Genomic DNA, 18,323 nt, shown 5'->3' with positions numbered 1-18,323 from the left:
ATAAAGAATTTTAACTCATTCATATATTCATTCAAGAAATGTTTTTAAGAACCAATGATATTCCAAACACTGTTTGAAGCACTAAGACTGTAGCAAAACATACAGAATTCCTATGTTCATGGGGCTTACTTTCTAGTGGGGGGAGATAGACAAACAAATGAACAAAAAAATATATGATAGAATGTCAAGTACTGATAAATTCCTATAAAGAAAAATAACACAGACTAAGGGAATAGAGAAGGGGACAGGGGCTTGGTGGCAGTTTTATACAGGATGTAAATAGAAAGCCTTTTTGATAAGGTGACACTTGGGCAGAGATTTGAGTGAAGTGAGGGAGCCTCCCAAGCAAAGGTGTTAAGAAGGAAGGAATAGCAAGTGCAAAAGCCCCAAGGTGCAAGGCTTCTTAGAATATTCCAGGCCAGCGTGGCTGAAGCTGGCTATCAGGCAGAGAGTGAAAAAAGGTGAGGGCAGTTAGGTAGCCAAGGACCATGGAAATCTGGGGAGGTTGTTGTAAGGACTTTGACTTTTTTCTGAGTAAGATGAAAGCCATTGGAGGGTTTTAAGCAGATGAGTAACAAGATCTGACTTGTGCTTTTAAAGTACACCATCTGCTGAAGGGGAAAAGGGATGGAAGTGCAGCTAGAAAGTTATGCAGGCGGGAGATGATGGTGACTTGAACGAGGGCCCAAGATATCTCTAATAGGTCTCACCAAGCCACTGCTCAGGTCTTCATTGCATTACCATTTTGTTTTTCTCAGGTCCTCCAAGAGAAAGATGAAATGCTGCAGAAGCTCAAGAAGGAACTAGCACAGGTTCAGTGCACCCTCAAAAAAACAGAGATAGAGCTGGAGAAAGAGCGGCTAAGGTCAACAGAATATGAAACACCCATGCAGGAGATTAATCAGGATAAGTACAACATGGAATATGAGGCCCTTCATGCTGAGATCCAGCAGCTGAAGGACAGCCTTGAAGCAGCCCAACAACAGCTGAGGCAGGCTGGTGAGGCCCCCAGCAAAGCTGCTTCCCCCACCACTCTACCAACCATGGGGTTAAAGCAGCTCCCTCTCTCTCTAAATTGTCATGTTCCTCTTCTACACTTTCTCACTCTAGAACTTCTCCTGTTCTCATCTTACATCTCACAGTGGTTACCACCACTCCAACAAATCTTTCACTCGGCCTCACCTCACCTCCTTTCTGAAGTCCCCACCACATAACAAGTGCTCAGTTTGGGGAAATGAAATGCTGGACTCGCACACCCATACCTTCTCAGGAGTCTCACATGGAGATCCTCTTGTTTGCACACCACAGAAAGAATGGGCCTCTGTCCTTTGCTTCTTTGCCCCACATTCTTTTCCAGGACTTTCATCCCACAATTTGCCTCAGCCTTCCCTGTTTTTAAATTCCCTCTCTCTCCTCTTTACCTCCTTATGTATTCTATTCTTCACAGCTTGCACTGTGGATCGTGTCCTCTCTCCTCTTCTGAAACTACTCTCTCAAAAATCACCAATAGCTTATTGCCTTGGATATGGGGTTTCTTTTTTTTTTAAAGATTTATTTTATTTATTTCTCTCCCCTTCCTCCCCACCCCCCATTGTCTGCTCTGCTCTCTTGTGTCCATTCGTTATGTGTTCTTCTGTGTCCACTTGCATTCTCAGCAGCACCGGGAATCAGTGTCTCTTTTTTGTTGTGTCATCTTGCTGCATCAGCTCTCCATGTGTGTGACACCACTCCTGGGTGGGCTGCACTTTTTTTGCACGGGGCTGCTCTCCTTGTGGGGCATACTCCTTGTGTGTGGGGCTTCCCTACATGGGGGATACCTCTGCATGGCATGGCATTCCTTGCACATGGCAGCACTGTGCATGGGCCAGCTCATCATACAGGCCAGGAGACCCTGGGTTCAAACTGTGGACCTCCTGTATGGTAGGTAGATGCTCTATCAGTTTAGCCACATCCACTTTCCTGGGGTTTCTTTTGGGACTGATGAAAATGTTCTAAAATTAGGTAGGGGTAATAGTTGCTCAACTTTGTGAATATGCCAAAAACCACAAAACTGTACACTTTAAAATGTATGTGAATTTATTTTATATCACTTATGTCTCAAATTTAAAAAAAAAAAAAAAAAGCCTGGCTTCCCTCCTCACCATCCTTTAACTTGGTGAGTCTTTACCTATCAGCCACCTATGCCTCAACACTTGTATCTTAAGTTTGGAGACACAACATGTGCTTCATTCCTCCACCATCGCTTTCTCTTTCCCTCCTGCTGACAATAGTTGTCCATCCCCTAAAATTACCCTCTACCTCTTCTCTTAGTTCTCTACATTCATTCTTGGTGAGCTCCCCTCCTTCTTGTAGCTAGATTTCTCTGCAGATGACTCCAGCACCCAGAACCTCAGCCCTGATTCCACCCTTGTACTCAGGCTTGTCTTTAGGGAATAGCTCCACTGGGAAAACTGCTTTCCCCTCTATCCTTAACATTTCCAAAACAAACTTATTATTTTCCCAACTTAAAAAAAAAATACATATATGTATCTCCTCCATTCTTCTTCAAAAGTATATCATTTCTATAGTGACACCATCCTTTTTCTTTTCTTTTTTTAAGATTAATTTTTTTATTTATTTCTCTCCCCTGCCCCCCGCCCCCAGTTGTCTGCTCTCTGTGTCCATTCGCTGTGTGTTCTTCTGTGACCACTTCTATCCTTATCAGCGGCACCGAGAATCTGTGTTTCTTTTTGTTGCATCATCTTGCTGAGTCAGCTCTCTGTGTGTGCGGCACCAGTCCTGGGCAGGCTGCACTTACTTTTGCGCTGGGCGGCTCTCCTTACGGGGCACACTCCTTGTGCATGGGACTCCTCTACACGGGGGACACCCCTGCGTGACACGGTACTCCTTGCACGCATCAGCACTGCGCATGGGCCAGCTCCACACAGGTCAAGGAGACCCAGGGTTGGAACCGCAGACCTCCCATGTGGTAGGAGGATGCCCTATCCTTTGGGCCAAGTCCGCTTCCCCCATCCTTTTTCTAGTATCCCAGGCTAGAAATCTTGGTGGAGGAAATGAAAAGGAGAATGATGTTTAAAGTAGAAACTAATGTAACAACTATGGGATGGGAGGACATTTTTGGTGCAGCTTATTTGGATGTTTTACCCCTCATATCCAGTGAAGGCAAGGATGGTGATTGAAAGCATATTCAGGAAGTCCACTCTAATTCATTCCAGTTTTCCTAAAGCATTCTTTCCATTAGGTCAGGCCTCTGCTCAAGAATCCATTAAGTCTCTTATGCTTTCCAGGTCCTCCAAAAGTCCCTCAAACTTACCCACTCATTCAACTATTTCCCAATACTCCTCTCCACTTTCCTTTCCAGTTAAACGTGTCTCTTCCCCATTCTCTTGCTATATGTGGCATATTCCCTCCATTGTGCTTTCATTTTCACAATTCTCCCCACCTAGAATTCCTTCTTCCTACTTCCCTCAGGGCCCAGCTCAACTTTTGTTCCTCTGTGAAGCCACCTCCAACTGTTCTAACTCACATTGGTCTCTTGAATGTCCAGTCAGTGTGAGCTTAACATTACAGTATTCTCTATTTCAGGGAGGCCAGTCTAGCTCCTTCAATAGACTTGAAATGTTCTAAGGGCAGGGATTAGTCACTGAGGATAAGATGAGGCCCAGGGGAGATACCGAGCAGTTTCTACCCATTTTAAAAATTTTAGTCAAGAAGGGCTCCACAGCTTTGGGTAGTTGAAGAGAAACAATTTTAATAGAGCTACTTAGGAGCGCTAATAATGTGAAGAGCAAGGAGGACACATTGGGAATGGAAGTAGGTCACAAAATGAAAGAACAGGCTTTCCAGCTGATCTTATTTAACAGTCTGATCAATGAGAGCTTCATATAGACTTCTTCTTCACATGGATATACTCATCTCCTGACTTCTGCAGCTCAGGAAGCAGCCCAGTATAGAGAACAGGCCACTCAGGCCGAGAGTAACCTAGAAGATTCCAACAGAAAACTGCAAAGCTGCATTTCCCTAGAAAAGAAGAAGTCAGATACTATCCAGGAGCTACAGAAAGGCCTTCAGAAACAAAAGAGGGAGTCCATGAGAGCTGAAGATGAACTAGAATCCAGCAGGTATCAAGGGCTTATACCCAGAGAGAGGTTCTGTCCCATGTGGCCCAGGCACGACTGTCTGAGGGCAGCTGTCCAGGAGTGGGCTAGCAAGGACTCGCCCGGGGGTCAGCACCATGATCCACCAACACAGGTACTGAAGTCTGTCTTGTTGCTTCTGGTTGTAACATTGCTTTAGAAAACAGATAGAGGAGCTGACAGCAGATCTCTCTGAGGCCAGGAGGAAGTCTGACCATGCAGATAAGGAAAGGAAGCAGCTTCAGAAGACAGTGGATGAGCAGGAAATGAAGCTGAATGACACCTTAAATCATATGAAACTCATTCTGCACCAGGTATAAAGGGCAAGTAGGCAGCCAGCTCCAATATTTCCTCTGCTTAAAGTGAAATATATTAGCCTTTATTTGGGAAGATGTCGTCATCAATCCACTGCAAACTAGTTGTCCAGAATTTGTGTTAGAATGCTAAGCCAGCCACTCGGCATGGCCATGACCTATGAAAAGTAAGCATTTTTTCCAAGGTTTAAACTTAGAAGTAGTCAAAGGGCAATGTTGTTCTTTCATAGAAAACTATCCTTGTCAGTCAATTTAAAGTCTTTGATCTTTGAGTTATTCGTTTTCTTCTTCTCTAAGGATTTTTAAAACTTTATTCAAAGAGGTTTTTATGTGGGAAGGTTTGGTGGCTAAGTGGGAGAAAGGCTGAGACTGTGGGAATTAGATCTATATATAAAATAAATTGGTATATCTAATTGAACAAAGAAAAAATGTTGCCGAACACCAGAGGAATCTTAATTACATATGCTATATAATTATGGAGTTGTTCTTTCGTTTATTTCAGAGATTCTCCACGTGCAATTGCCTGTAGGGGTTTTTTGCCCCAAATATAGTACAGTCTAAGACAATCTTTCAGTCCAGTCTTTATTTTCTCAGAACAAGGATCAAGCATCTGCCAAATGCAATCTAGAAGATGAGCTTCAGGATGTAAGAAGATTACTGGAGGAAAAACGGGAGCAGTTGAAAAATAGCAAAGAACAGGAGAAGTTGCGGGAGAAAGAACTTGAGGCACTCCAACAGGAAGAAAGAAGGAAAGAAAAGATGGTGAGAAAGAGAAGAGTTGGTCAGGGTCATGAACACAGCCAGCCTCAGGGATGCTCAGACATCAGGGGAGAAGGGAGGGCATTGTGGGAAAGCATAATGGCGAGTAAGGAGGAGACAGAAGGACTAAGGTACCTTAGAGGGAGACCAGAGCTGTGTGAGAGAGGAGTGTTTGTAGGAGCCTGAGATTAACACTTCTTGACTGGGCTTTGTTCTTTAACGGGAGCGCAGGCAAGGGAGAACGTGAGGAAGTTGGAGGAGGAAAATGAGAATCTCCAAGCAGAGTTGTTACATTGTTCTACACAACTGGATACCGCTCTCAACAAACACAATACCACCCAGAAAGTCATCCAAGAGCTGAACAAAGAGGTAAGTAGACAAGAACCCCATGTGGCTGAGACACTTAAACCTTCTGAGCTTTGTCCTGAATCTGTATCACAGAAATGCAGCTAACTACCCAGTCAACTATGCATCTCTCCTAAAGTGGGGCAACCCATCAGTACCTGGTTGGTGAGTCATAGAAATGTTTCTTCCACATGTGAAAGGTTTCCTTTACTATCTGGTAGAGCCTCCAAACTATCTGACCTTCAGCATCTACTCTTCCAAAGTTGCATTTTAAACCAGAGTTGAGTGAGTCACTTATTGGGGACAAGCTCAGCTGTCCAGAATAGTAGCCACTGGCCAAATGTGGCTGGTAAGTGCTTGAAATGTTTTACTGTAACTAAGGAATTGAAGTTATAATTTCAATTAATTTTATTTAAATATAAGTAGCCACAGAGAACTAGTGATTGCCATATTTGGCAGCACAACTTTATGGAATCAATGTTTCTGGAGTTTTGGCCTCCAGCGATATAAATTTCTTCTCTAGTTTAATCCAGAGTTGAGGTCTTAGTCACTCAAATCCCCAAGGATCCTCCCTGCATATAAGGGATACTGCCTAAGTATTTATAATGAGCCTATTATCACATTTGGAAAAAAAAAATAGCCATGTAAATGTGAAAGTAAAAGCATTAGTTTCAGAATTCCTTTAATGGGAGGGTTTCAAGTGTGTAAACATGTTCTGGAGGGTTTCATGTGTGTAAACATGTTCAGCTTTGTGAAAGCATGTGTACCCCACATATGGTAGATTTATTGAATTTAAATAGCCATTTAAACAGAGGCTTAGTTTTGCATTCTAAAATGCATTTCCTTTCATCAATCTTCTATATTTTAATTTATAAATTTCCCATATAAGTCAAGATAATGTATCTTGAGATCCTTCCATCTTCTTGATTCTGTAACAGTTTTCCATTACATTTTATAATTATTCACTGATAATATATAGGAAAGCTAATTTATCTTTATATATCCATTCTAAAATTGGATACCTTATTGAACTCACTCATAAGTTTTAGCAGTTTTTCAATTGTCCCTCATGGATTTTCTAGATAGATGATTATATCATTTGCAAGCAGCCAGAGTTTTCTAAACTTTTGCAATATTTTTATTTAGTTAGTTATTTGTTTATTTTTTCTTACCTTATTTCTTTGGACTCAATGCAACAATGTAACACTGGTGCTCAACAGCAGTAGTGTTAGAAGGCATCTATCTTTTTCTTGCTCTTAACTTTATTGAATGCATCTATTTCAGTAGGACACTTTCTGTAGGCTTCCTGTTACTATCTTATCAAGCCTCTTCAGCTCCTCAGTAACTAAGAGTTTTTTGTTTTGGTTTGGGGTTTTTTGGTGTTGTTTTGTTTTGAGTTACCAGGGGCCAGGGATTAAACCTAGGACCTCATATGTGGGAAGCCAGCTCTGAGCCACATCGGCTACCCTGAGTTGGTTTTTTCATTTGTTTGTTTGTTGTTTATTTTGCTTTATTCAGGAGGCACCAGTAGCCAAACCCAGTACCTCCCATGTGGGAGGCAGGTATTCAACCACATGAGCCACATCCCCTCCCCTACTAAGAGTTTTTATCACTACAGATGTTGAATTCTATCAAATACTCCTTGTTTAGAAACCATTGAGGTGATTATATCATCTTTCTCTTTAGGTGTGTAATGTGGTAAATAAAATTGATCCTCATTTTATGCACCCTCACATTCCTAGTATGAGTCCTGATTGTTCATCATGAATTACTCTTTTAGAAAAACACTTGGCACATTCTCAAAAGTGGAATAAGACCAGTATGACTGCGTACAGTGATCAAGGGGGACACTGCTAGAGAATGGCTTTAGAAAGTCAGGCAGAGGCAGACAGTGCAGACTCTGTAGTTTAAGAAATATTTGTCTTTATTCTAAGGGCAATGGAAAGTCATTGATAGGGTTTCCTTAAAGGGGTAAAGGAGATTATTTTATCTGACTTAGTTTTTCTGACAAATGTATGAAAATGGATTGGGGAAAGAGTGGGTATGAAAGTGAGGAGACCAGTTAGGAGACTACTGAGGTGCAGGCTAGAGTGGTGGCAATGAAGACAGAGTGAGAAAACTCAAGTTGCATTTTGGTGGTAGAATTGACCAAATTAGCTGATAGAATGAATATGAGAGAATGAGAGGAATTAAGGACAACTTGGTAGAACTAACCCATAAAATCATCTAAGCCTAATGCCTTTGGCAGAGAAGGGAATTGACCTTCCTTTAGAACTTTTACTAGAACGCCTTTATTCTGTGATTTATATATTTCTATATATAGATATTCAGTATCTTTCTCCAAGTTAAATGAGAATGTTTTGAGTAATCTATAGTAAAGTTTTTATTTTAGCTCCTAGCATCATTGATTTTTTTACAATGTGTCTCACATCCATGGTGACACTTCTCAGTTTAGCCACCATTTTTCAAGCATTTATAGTGAATTCTCATTTCTCCAACAACTCCCCTGGTTTACTGACAAGACTCAGCCTGACTCCATGCCATTCAGAAATCCCAAGAAAAGATGCATTCTTATTTCCAGGAGACCCAAATCATTTCATCCTTAGGAATAGTTTCACCCACAGACGTAAAAGATAGGGCTAGAAATCCAATATAATATTTTTTATCTAACTCATTCCTAGGACAAAGATACTCCAATACCGTCTATCAGAATAATAAACATCAAGCAATGAGCACTGACTAGAGAAAAAGCAATAAAACCCAAAAGAGTATATACTTTTGGCCACATGCAGATGCAGGTGTACTGGACTACCAAAGAGCAGCACAAAGCAGATGAATTTCCAAGGTCTGTCACCTGCTTCCAGACTTAAAAGTAGATCTCTGGCCTGTACTTACATATAAGACAAGATGGCTAATTACTCAGCATATTCATAATAACTCACAATCATATAGTAAATTAAATCTTACAAAGCCCTTTCACAGGCATAATCTCATTTGATCATCATGAGAACTCTGGAAAGCAGCTGAAATTATCCCAATTTGCAGATGAGTATCCTGAGGCTCAGAGAAATTAAGTACATGACAGGCCAGGATCTTAGCCCAGATCCTCTGACTTCAGATCTCAATCCCCTTTTAACTATACCATGAATACTCATTACTAAGTTTAAGATGCAGACTTAAAGTTTTAACTCGCTTCTGGAACTATGCATTCACTTCATCCCTAACTCTAAACATTACCCAATGTAATATTTGATTCCATCACCAAAAAAAAAAAAAAACCATCAGTCAAAACAGAAAAGCATTTATTGAGCACCACATGTAGAATGCCCTAAGCTATAGGTGATGGGGATACAGTGATGAGCAAACCACATGCAGTCCAGCTTTCATGGGACATCAAGTTTAGTGAAGCATGTCAAGAACTAAGTGAATCATCAAACACACGATGAAATGTTGTCTCATGTCTCCTAACCTAGAACTGGATTCCAAGTATTTATGAAAAACTGTCCTTGTATTAGGGAGTCATGCAATAGAAGGGGAAATGTGGAGGGGAGAGGTGCAGAAGAACCTAGAAGGGGCAGCGCTTCCTTTTCCAACACTAAGGTGAAGATGTAGGAGTCCCAAGAGATTCTTCTGCCAACCTGCAGAAAGAACAGAGCCCAGGTCTTGCCTCCTTCCTATGAACACAGAGAGTGCCTCTATGGCCATAAGCTGGGACAGTGACAGTGATGTTCCCGTCCTCAAAGATATCCCAGCAGAAGGAGGTGATAATGAATCTGCAGACCCAGCTGGACAAGGCTGTGCAGAAAGAGAAGCACTGTCTCCAGAACATGGTCAGTAAAGTAACGTATGAGGAGTTATGTCATAAGTCGACCACCTGCCAAGAGGACCTGAAGCAAGCCCTGGAGAAGGTGGGGGACCCCAATCTCTTCTCCATGGCTGTTCCCCTGCAGAGAAATATCAGGGTGGATCAGAGGCACGGGAGGTGGCTGTCACCAGGGCCATCTGCGGGCTGGGATTTCGGTCCAGAGAAGGTGGGCTACCCCTTAAAAAGGCTTGCCTAGTCTGGGTGAAGGGGAGCAAAGATGTTGGTGAAATCTAACAAATCTTTCAACCCATGGGTGACCCTGAGGCAAGATTTTCCCAAAACCTGGATTGTTAGAGAATTCCTGCCCCATCCCTGTGCTCCAGATTCCCTGCCTGGTTTATCAATCCATAAAACTGGAAAGAGAATAAACAGAGGGAGGGGAATGGGGGATGCAAAAAAAACAATCACTGTCCCTCCTGCCCGCCCCTGCCCCCCCACACACACTAGGCAAGGTGACTGAGGGCGACACCCCAGGCAGAGGGTGGGGTGGGGGATCCTGCAACCTTCTCCAGAGGGCTCTGGCGGCCCTTCTCACTCCCTTTGTCTTTACGGCCAGCTCAACCGGGTGGCCTCGGAGACAAAGGATCTGCGCAGAAGCTTGATACAGGCCCAAGACAAGAAAGCTCAGCTGGAGGAAGAAATCACCGCCTACGAGGAGAGGATGAAAAAGCTCAACGCGGAATTGAAAAAACTCCAGGGCTTCCAGCAGCAGAGTGAGGAGGAGGTGAGGAACAGCCGGGGGCTCAGGCCACCTCTTTCCTCTTGCACCCAGAACTATCTGCCCACTCCCCGGATGGTGGGGGCTCCCTGGATCAGCTTCCGGGTGTTGGGGTTCACACAGCAGTACTCCCCACGTTGCCCATCAGCTGGGTGGTAGGTGGTGGAGGATCTTCCAGGAGTTTTGACACGTGTATTTATATTTGGAAAGAGACCAGCACCGAGCTCGGCACGCCCCCTGCTTTCCCCCTCCCCAGCAGGAGATGCCTACGCCCTCCCCTTCTCGCTTCCCCGCTGGGGAGGAAGAGGGGTGGGTACAGTGGGGAGCAGGGGTAGGTCGTTCCCTTTGGCCCCCTCCAAGGCGGCAAAAATCGGAGCAGGAGCACCCTCTGCTGGCCACTGGAAATAAAACAGCCACTAAAGATTATCCCACGATGGAGAAAGCACCCTCGGGCCTCTGGGTCAGGGAAGGCACGCTAGGGTCCCCCGCCTCACTGTGCACTCCCGGGCAGGTGCATGTCTTCGACAAGAAGCTAGAGGACATGAGCAGGCAGGTGCTGCAGTGGCAGAAGCAGCACCAATGCGACCTCAAAATGCTGGCAGCCAAAGAGGAGCAGCTCATGATGTTCCAGGTGGAAATGGCTGCTCTGAAGGAGAAGCTCCTTGCTGATGAGAAGGAGGTGTGGGTGCTCCTCGGCTTCTTGGCTTCCTCCAGCTAATCCACAGAACTGGAAAGAGGAGGATGGGGTGGGGGCAGGGGTGGGGGTGGTAGAGGGAAGGTCCAGCAGGAGACAAAACCAGCACATCCCACAACCACGCGGATGCTGCAGCCTGTCTCAGCACATCCGTTCTCCTGTGCCTCTGTTGATAGAGAGAGATTCTGAAGAAAGAAGGCCCTGTCCCAGAGAAGAGGCAGATGCCGACTCCCTGCCAGGTACACAGGCCTCCCCTAGCTTGGCTGATCTGCTAGTTGGGCCCCCTCCAGAGTCCATCCTGATCCCTTCGTTCAGCCCAGATCCCGGAGTAGAATCTGCTGAGAGGCCTTCTGGGCAGGCCAGGCTCCCTGGCTGCTTGCCTGAGTCCTGAGCAGGGAAGTTCAGGGCAGGACAGGGCCTTTGTGCCCTTCCTCAAGATATTTTTCTTCTATCTGTCAGAAAACTGACTTCATATCCTGGTTTTTAAAAGAATAGGCCACAATTTTGCCTTCAGCCTACGAATCATTATTAGAGATGCACAAATCCACTGTGCATCCGTGTACATTGATATAAATGGAGCCTCTGCAGGGCAGCCACCTCTGGGTGGCGCACAGCCTACACAGCTATCACGGAGGTCCCCGGGTGGCAAGTCCAATCCAACAGAGTTGATTTTTGCTCCTCTCAGGGAGAGAGAAGAAGCCCAATTTGGGAGCAGGGAGGCAGTGGGGCCATGCCACCCCTTACCATCTCCCCTTCTCATACCTAAGCCCTGCTGCTTGCCTCACGTGGACGTCCTTCGATCTGCCCAACGGTCTGTGCCCAAAGACAGCTGTAAACTCCACCAAGAGAATACTCAGATTATGTCCAACATGGAGCACTGGGCACAAGAGCAGAAGTAAGTAAGGAAGGGAAAGAGGTAGGCAAGACCCCCAACCCTGGGCTAAGTTGAGGAATAGTACTGCACACTGCCCTTCTGAAAACTGATCCAGTCTTAGCCAAACCCAGAGTTTCAAACAAGATGGAGAGGAGCGTGACTCTTCAGGGAGGTCTGAAAAGCCCTACTGATTTAGAAATGGGCCAGGCTCCCAGAGGGAAGGGTCCTGTTTCCTCTTTCCAATCTGATATCTGGCTTCCCTGCCTGGATCCCCTAAACTCGATCCCTTGAACTCACCTGGGGATCAAGGTGATTCTGTGATGCACTTAAGCACAGAGTCCTCTTACTTGCCCGGTGCTAGGGAGGCCCTAGCCCTGGAGGCAGGATGATGAGTGGTGAAAGGGGTAGGGCCCAGCAGTAGCTTTGCTGAAAACAGCTGGTGTCCCGTTCAGCCGGCTTGTGCCCTTGTCCACAGGAGGCTGGGGCACTGACAGCTCTCTTCCCTTGTGGATTTTATTACAGGATCACCAATGAGAAACTAGGAAACAAACTCCGTGAACAGGTCAAATATATCGCCAAACTGACTGGTGAAAAGGAGTAAGTGATCCCACAACACGCTGGCCGCTTCTCTGCTCCTGGCTTCTTAGAACCAATGGTGAAGGCTCAGCAAGGAGCCAGGGTTGTCCTTCGATATGGGGATCCCACCCCCAGAGAGACCTGTTACTTTGAAAAGACGGGTGAAGTCCTCAATCTGCATCTGACTGTATGACCTTGGGCAGATCACTGCACCTCTTAGGCCTTAATTCCCTCATCAACAGCATGAAAGGGGTTAATATCCCTTCTCATTCTCAATTTCTGTGATTGTCAGAAGTCAAGAATGTTGAGGCGGGAGCAGGCTCAAAAGGCAACCTGCGTTAGTTAGAGTAGGTGCTGAGCTACTGTAACAGAGACCCCCGAATGCAGAATCAGTGCGGGTGGAGGCTGTTCCTCCGTCCTGTGGTCGTTCAGGGCTCCTTCTGCTTGTTCCACACTCCCCTTTAGAACTGGGTGAATGTTCCCAAGGCATGGCTGTGAGAAACCGAAGCCACATCACCAGGAGTGGGGCTCTTCAAATCAATAGTATATGCTTTGCCTAACCAGATCTTTATATTGACCCCGGCAGGCAGATCAGCTGGGATTGTCTCTGTTTAGCAGACGAGTAAACAGACCCCAAGATGTCACAGTGGGTCTAAAGCCCTAGTTCTGGCTCCATCCCAACCCCTGGACACACGTAGCCTCCATTTCCGCGGCACTTGTACAAGGTCTCCACCTTAGAAATACACTGGGTGTCCATGACCTTCTTTCCTGGAACACTTTTATCTGTCCAGTCCAGCAGGGTACCAAGCAGACGAAGCAGACCAAACACCCACCTGTCCTCCCGTCTCCTTCCCACAGCCACCTCCAAAGTGTAATGGTCCATCTGCAGCAGGAAAACAAGAAGCTGAAGAATGAGATAGAGGAGAGGAAGCTGAAAGCAGGGCACCCCAGGCTATACAGCAAAACTCTAGGCCCGTGCAAACTGGAGCCCCCGTCCAGGGAGAGGAAGATGTGCGGTGGCTTGGGCTGGAGGTCGCAGGACGTGGGCCAAAAAACCGAGATCGGCAAGTTCGTGGGGATGCCCCACGGCTCAGGTATGCCTCCCACTTGTCTTTTTCTACTGCGATGTCTTCTTTCCTAGTGCCATGTGTAAAAAAAGTAACAGTGTGATGTTATTTTAAACATCTTTGTGTATATATATCTATATCTCACTGGATTGGGAATTCAAATAGGGAGAAGAAAGCAGAGCTTGTCTGGCCTCAGTCATTTGCTTAGTGATTCTGACATCAAAGATAGCTGTTTTCTCAACAGTAGAGAGAGGAGTTCCAATCTCAGAGCCTTAGGTGGTACTCAAGTGCCTCACATCTCAACCCCCCAACTCAGTCCCTTTGGGGGGGGAGTGTGGGGACAAAAAGGGGAATAGGCAAAACAGACGATCTTCCTTATGTTATGTGTCCGAGGGACCCTGCAAAAAAGCCACGTTCCCTCACACAGCTGGGCCCACCACTACCTGCCCTGCCCCCTGTACACTCTGTGAAGTACCCTACAATAGGGCTGTGGAATTCCTCCATAACTTCTCTTCAACTCAGAACTGTTATTTCTTCCCTATGCCCTCAGGTTCCTCATATTGCTAGACTCGGCACCTTGCCCTGAGCATCATTTCCAAGCCTGTTTTTCAGAGGACCAGCAAGTTCCCATCTTTCTCTCTCTCTACCTGTATCAGCTCTTACCTGGACGTGTCAAGGCCCCAACCTGTTTTGCAAGTTGCTTTTTTTTTTTTTTTTTTTGAGATTTGCCCACTTCCTGCAGTGGAGTGAACCTTGGAACCATTCTACTATCTTCAAACCCAAACTCTAAAATAAAGGCATGAACACAGCAGTCTTGGTGCGCTCCTGGTACCTTGCCAACATCTCTGCCCCCTGAAGCTTCCAGGAACGTATTCACCCCTATTCTCTCTGGAATCTATAAAATACAGAGCCCTTTCACTTATGTAGGAGAGCTAACACCACCAGTGCAAACTTCTGGATTAATGGGTTGAGTTTTTAAACCAACAAGAGATAGACTTTTTCCTCTTTCCATATCTATCTGGAACTAAAAAAAAAAAAAAAAAGAAATTCTAAAAACCTCCCAAAGAAAAGCAATTCTGGGATCCAAAAGAAAGGAGGGAAATAAGTGATGTATTTTCCAAATGGGGGATGGTGAGATAGCCATCTGCTTTCTGCTGCCGCCATCTTCCATTCCTCCTTTTAACAATTTTATTTTTCTCCCCAGCCAGCTCAATACTAGTAAAAATCCCATTATAACAAACTCCAAGGACAGCTAAACTATTTTATTGTAGTAGTATTTTGTTAAACTGAGTACACAAGTAGAATTTATATTTCTAGACTGTAGAAAATTGAGAGAAATAGCTAGTAGGGCAAAGTTAAGAGAAAGAAATGAGAGTTTGCATTTCCAAGGGAGTAGGAAAAGTGGAAGAAATGTCAGTAATTGGCAATGTTAAGTAAATATTCTTGCCTCCCTCCCTGGCCAAATAAAAACCAAGAAAACTCACCACTAGTAGCAACGTTAAATAGGATGCCTCAGAAGGGATGGGCAAGCACCTCTGGTGGTTCTTGTAGTGGTGGTCGTTGTTTATGCTCTTTCCCCACATTTCGTTTAGAATAAGGGTATATTTTCTAGGGGAAAAAAAGCAGACTGAAGAGTCAGGTACTAATGAATTGCCTCCTAACTGGAGCCAGTGGCCAGGCTCATTTATTTAAAAGAAACTTCAATATTATTAGAATCCCAAGTACAGTCTACTAAAAAGGCATTTTATCTCTGTAATTTGCAAAAAAAAAAGAAAGGTTTTGTATATGTTGGACCAAGTGGCAACATCTGGATACTGTGAATATTGTGCATTTTACAGTTGTCCTGCGCTTCCTGTGGGTCATTTTACCAGAGCAAAACAAGTAGCGAGTTATGGGAGAGCAAAGGGGCAGGTGAGCCAAACATGCATCTCTATGTCACCCAGCCTGTACCTGTGAGAGCCCTGCCAGGCAGGACACGGGCCTGAGGACAGGGGATGGACTTAGGAGAAATTGCAGTTTCTCTAGTGATCAGAGGTGGGAAGCTTTAGTGCTGCCTGCCTACACTTATTAAAGAAACAACCAAAGAAGAGAGTTCCTAAAAAGTAGTTTGAATAGCTTATATTCAAAAAGAAATCATTACAAAGATGAGATTTAGCCAAGGGAATTATAAAGAAAATAAGTGTTCCAGCCATCCAGGAAGGATGTCATGCTGATTCTGAGAACTGATGCCACAGACTCCTTTTTGTGGCAGATCCTCTTCTACCAACCCAGAGTATAATTCCTTTCCCTCCTAAGCTAAAGGAATCCAGAGCAAACATCAGTCACCCCAGCCCACCTCGCTAAAAGTTCCTCGTTCCTCCCTCCCTGCAAAGGGCCAGCTCCCCTGAACTTGTCTTTTGAAACTTTTCTATGTAGCCCAAACTGAGGGAGACCCACAATTGCTGATGTTTGTTGTGGGCTTATGGTGTTCTGTTCCCATCGACCAGCCATTAAAGGATCAGTGCCTGTGACTTAAGAGCAAACCCCTCTAAGCCCCAAGGCAGAGGCTCCCCGCAGAGTTCTGCCCAGTTCCACACTCTTAGTTTCCTTACACCAGAAGTCAGAAAGCATAAAACCAGACTTGTGAGTTCGCTTTGGCGACCACGAGCTTAGACAGAGCCCACTGGGCTATTGTCACAGAAATTCTTTTTTTTATTTATTTAATTCCCCCGCTTCCCCGGTTGTCTGCTCGGTTGTCTGCTCTCTGCATCCATTCGCTGCGTCCTGTTTCTTTGTCCGCTTCTGTTGTCGTCAGCGGCACGGGAAGTGTGGGCGGCGCCATTCCTGGGCAGGCTGCACTTTCTTTCGCGCTGGGCAGCTCTCCTTATGGGCGCACTCCTTGCGTGTGGGGCTCCCCCACGCGGGGGACACCCCTGCGTGGCGCGGCACAACCCGCGCGCATCAGCACTGTGCACGGGCCAGCTCCACACGGGTCGAGGAGGCCCGGGGTTTGAACCGCGGACCTCCCGTGTGGTAGACGGACGCCCTAACCACTGGGCCAAGTCCGTTTCCCAGTCACAGAAATTCTTTTTACCTCTAGAACAAAGAATTGGTTATCATCAGAGGAAAAAATGATGAGAATCAAAGATTATTAAAGCTGAAAGGAATTTTGAGGTTGATCTGAACGGAAAGGGTCTATGATTCAAGAGAAAACATTGCAAACACAGTTTAACAAAATCTTAGATGGAAGCCCCAGTACTTAGACCCAGGTGGCGCCGCGGGCGGATGGAGCCTCCCTGCATTCCGCAGCACTTGTGTGTGCCAAGAGCGTCCCTCGCCAGGCATTCCTTGCTTTTCAAATTGGAAGGGTGGATTGGACCCGTAGTTTTCATAACCTCTGGCCCTTTTTTTTTTACCCTTTTCTGGCCTTACTTTTATCTAAGGGACTTGAAGGTGAGTTTGTGACCATGGTCACAGCTTGTTGGTAATAAAACCTTTAACTAGAACCTCAATCTTTTTCTTATTCTGTTGCATCCCAAGCCCAAGTCCAAAAATAGATCACATACCCAGCCAACTCCTCTATATCATGCACCTTCTCCTGGCCCTTCGACCTCAAGCCAAGATTAGAAATTTTCCCAGCCAAGGGTTGGAAGCCCTCTCTCCCCTCCAGAGTCCTGAAAAGCAGTTTTCACTGCATTCCCAAGAAAGGGAGTTGGAGGAAAATGAGGGGAAGGAGTGGTGGTAACTGGCGCTGGCAAACCCTGGCTTCCAAACTCATCCACAAAATTGACTTAGACTTTGCCTCATATTGGGTTATAATAGATGGAAATTCAAATCCCAGGGAGAATGAGCCAGGTATCAAGCACGCTGAGCACTGGCCTGCATCGAGGTACTGCTGACCCCCAACCCTGGCAGTGTCTCAGAACTGCCCAGCCAGCACACCACCCAGCACCCCGCCCTAGGGAGTCGCAAACGGCCATGATTGGTGCAAAGGGCCAGATACCCAAAAGCCACCTGGCAGGCTTAAAGCTGCTTGATGCAAAAAGACTAGTGATTCCAGTGTAAGCCTCATCATTTATATGAAAAGCAGGGAAACGGACTTTGGCCCAGTGGTTAGGGCGTCCGTCTACCATATGGGAGGTCCGCGGTTCAAATCCCGGGCCTCCTTGACTCGTGTGGAGCTGGCCATGCGCAGTGCTGATGCGTGCAAGGAGTGCCCTGCCACGCAGGGGTGTCCCCCGCATGGGGGAGCCCCACGCGCAAGGAGTGCGCCCGTGAGGAGAGCCGCCCAGCGTGAAAAGAAAGTGCAGCCTGCCCAGGAATGGCGCCGCCCACACTTCCCGTGCCGCTGACGACAACAGAAGTGGACAAAGAAACAAGACGCAGCAAATAGACACCAAGAACAGACAACCAGGGGAGGGGGGGAAATTAAATAAATAAATAAATCTTTAAAAAATAAAAAATAAAAATATTAAAAAAAAAAAAGAAAAGAAAAGCAATAAGCAATATTCTACACTACTTTTCAGCCAATACACAGCCCTTACACCTGCAGTCAGAACTTCCACCATTCTGAGCAAGAGTGGCCCTCTTTCAAGCAGCCACCCCTGGGGATCACTGAAGGCCAGAGAGCTCCTGCTATCTCCTCCCACTTCCCGGCCATCAAGGCTGCCCTCCATTGCCCTCCAGCCTTGAACACCAGGACCCCAGCTTGGCCTGTCCTGGGCACCTGTGGCAGTTTGATACTATTTATCAACTCCAAGAATAGATACTCAAATATGTTTGTAAACTGGTCTGTTCCTCTGGGTGTATTAGATTGTACTAGATTCAGAGGTTTCACTTTTACTTGATTAAATTAAGATTGAGGTTTTGCTTTGGATACGTCAGTAGAGTGGGGACTCACAGAGAAAACGACACGGCAAAGGAGAGAGTTGGAGTTTTGATGCTGGAGCCCCAGGATGTAAATACACAGAGAAGCAGTTACGTGAGAGAAGAAAGA

The 18,323-nt window shown here is 45.7% G+C and overlaps 1 protein-coding gene and 1 long non-coding RNA gene across 3 annotated transcripts in view; one reads left to right on the top strand and one right to left on the bottom strand.

Moving 5' to 3' along the window:
• Positions 1–14,244, top strand: part of PMFBP1 (polyamine modulated factor 1 binding protein 1) — a 64,947-nt gene extending 50,703 nt beyond the window's left edge. Inside the window, exons 9-21 of one of the 2 annotated variants that reach the window (XM_058279774.2) lie at positions 759–999; positions 3,932–4,121; positions 4,297–4,450; positions 5,045–5,212; positions 5,441–5,578; positions 9,298–9,462; positions 9,976–10,143; positions 10,649–10,816; positions 11,008–11,070; positions 11,599–11,726; positions 12,228–12,302; positions 13,140–13,375; positions 13,899–14,244. In XM_058279774.2, coding sequence (XP_058135757.1) covers positions 759–999; positions 3,932–4,121; positions 4,297–4,450; positions 5,045–5,212; positions 5,441–5,578; positions 9,298–9,462; positions 9,976–10,143; positions 10,649–10,816; positions 11,008–11,070; positions 11,599–11,726; positions 12,228–12,302; positions 13,140–13,375; positions 13,899–13,915 — 1,911 coding nt within the window. In that variant the 3' untranslated portion in view covers positions 13,916–14,244. The remainder of the gene's footprint in view (positions 1–758; positions 1,000–3,931; positions 4,122–4,296; positions 4,451–5,044; positions 5,213–5,440; positions 5,579–9,297; positions 9,463–9,975; positions 10,144–10,648; positions 10,817–11,007; positions 11,071–11,598; positions 11,727–12,227; positions 12,303–13,139; positions 13,376–13,898) is intronic. The other variant, XM_058279775.2, reaches the window with a different exon arrangement.
• Positions 8,840–15,627, bottom strand: LOC131274310 (uncharacterized). The gene is made up of 2 exons (XR_009181524.2): positions 14,833–15,627; positions 8,840–13,418 (listed from the first exon to the last, which is right to left on the bottom strand). It is a non-coding gene; the product is annotated as an uncharacterized lncRNA (long non-coding RNA).
• Between the last annotated feature and the right edge of the window lie 2,696 nt (positions 15,628–18,323).

Source organism: Dasypus novemcinctus, chromosome 18 (genome assembly GCF_030445035.2).
Source record: "Dasypus novemcinctus isolate mDasNov1 chromosome 18, mDasNov1.1.hap2, whole genome shotgun sequence".
Lineage (NCBI taxonomy): Eukaryota > Metazoa > Chordata > Mammalia > Cingulata > Dasypodidae > Dasypus > Dasypus novemcinctus.
Note: the sequence above shows the minus strand (reverse complement) of the source record. Positions and strands in the feature narration are given on the sequence as shown.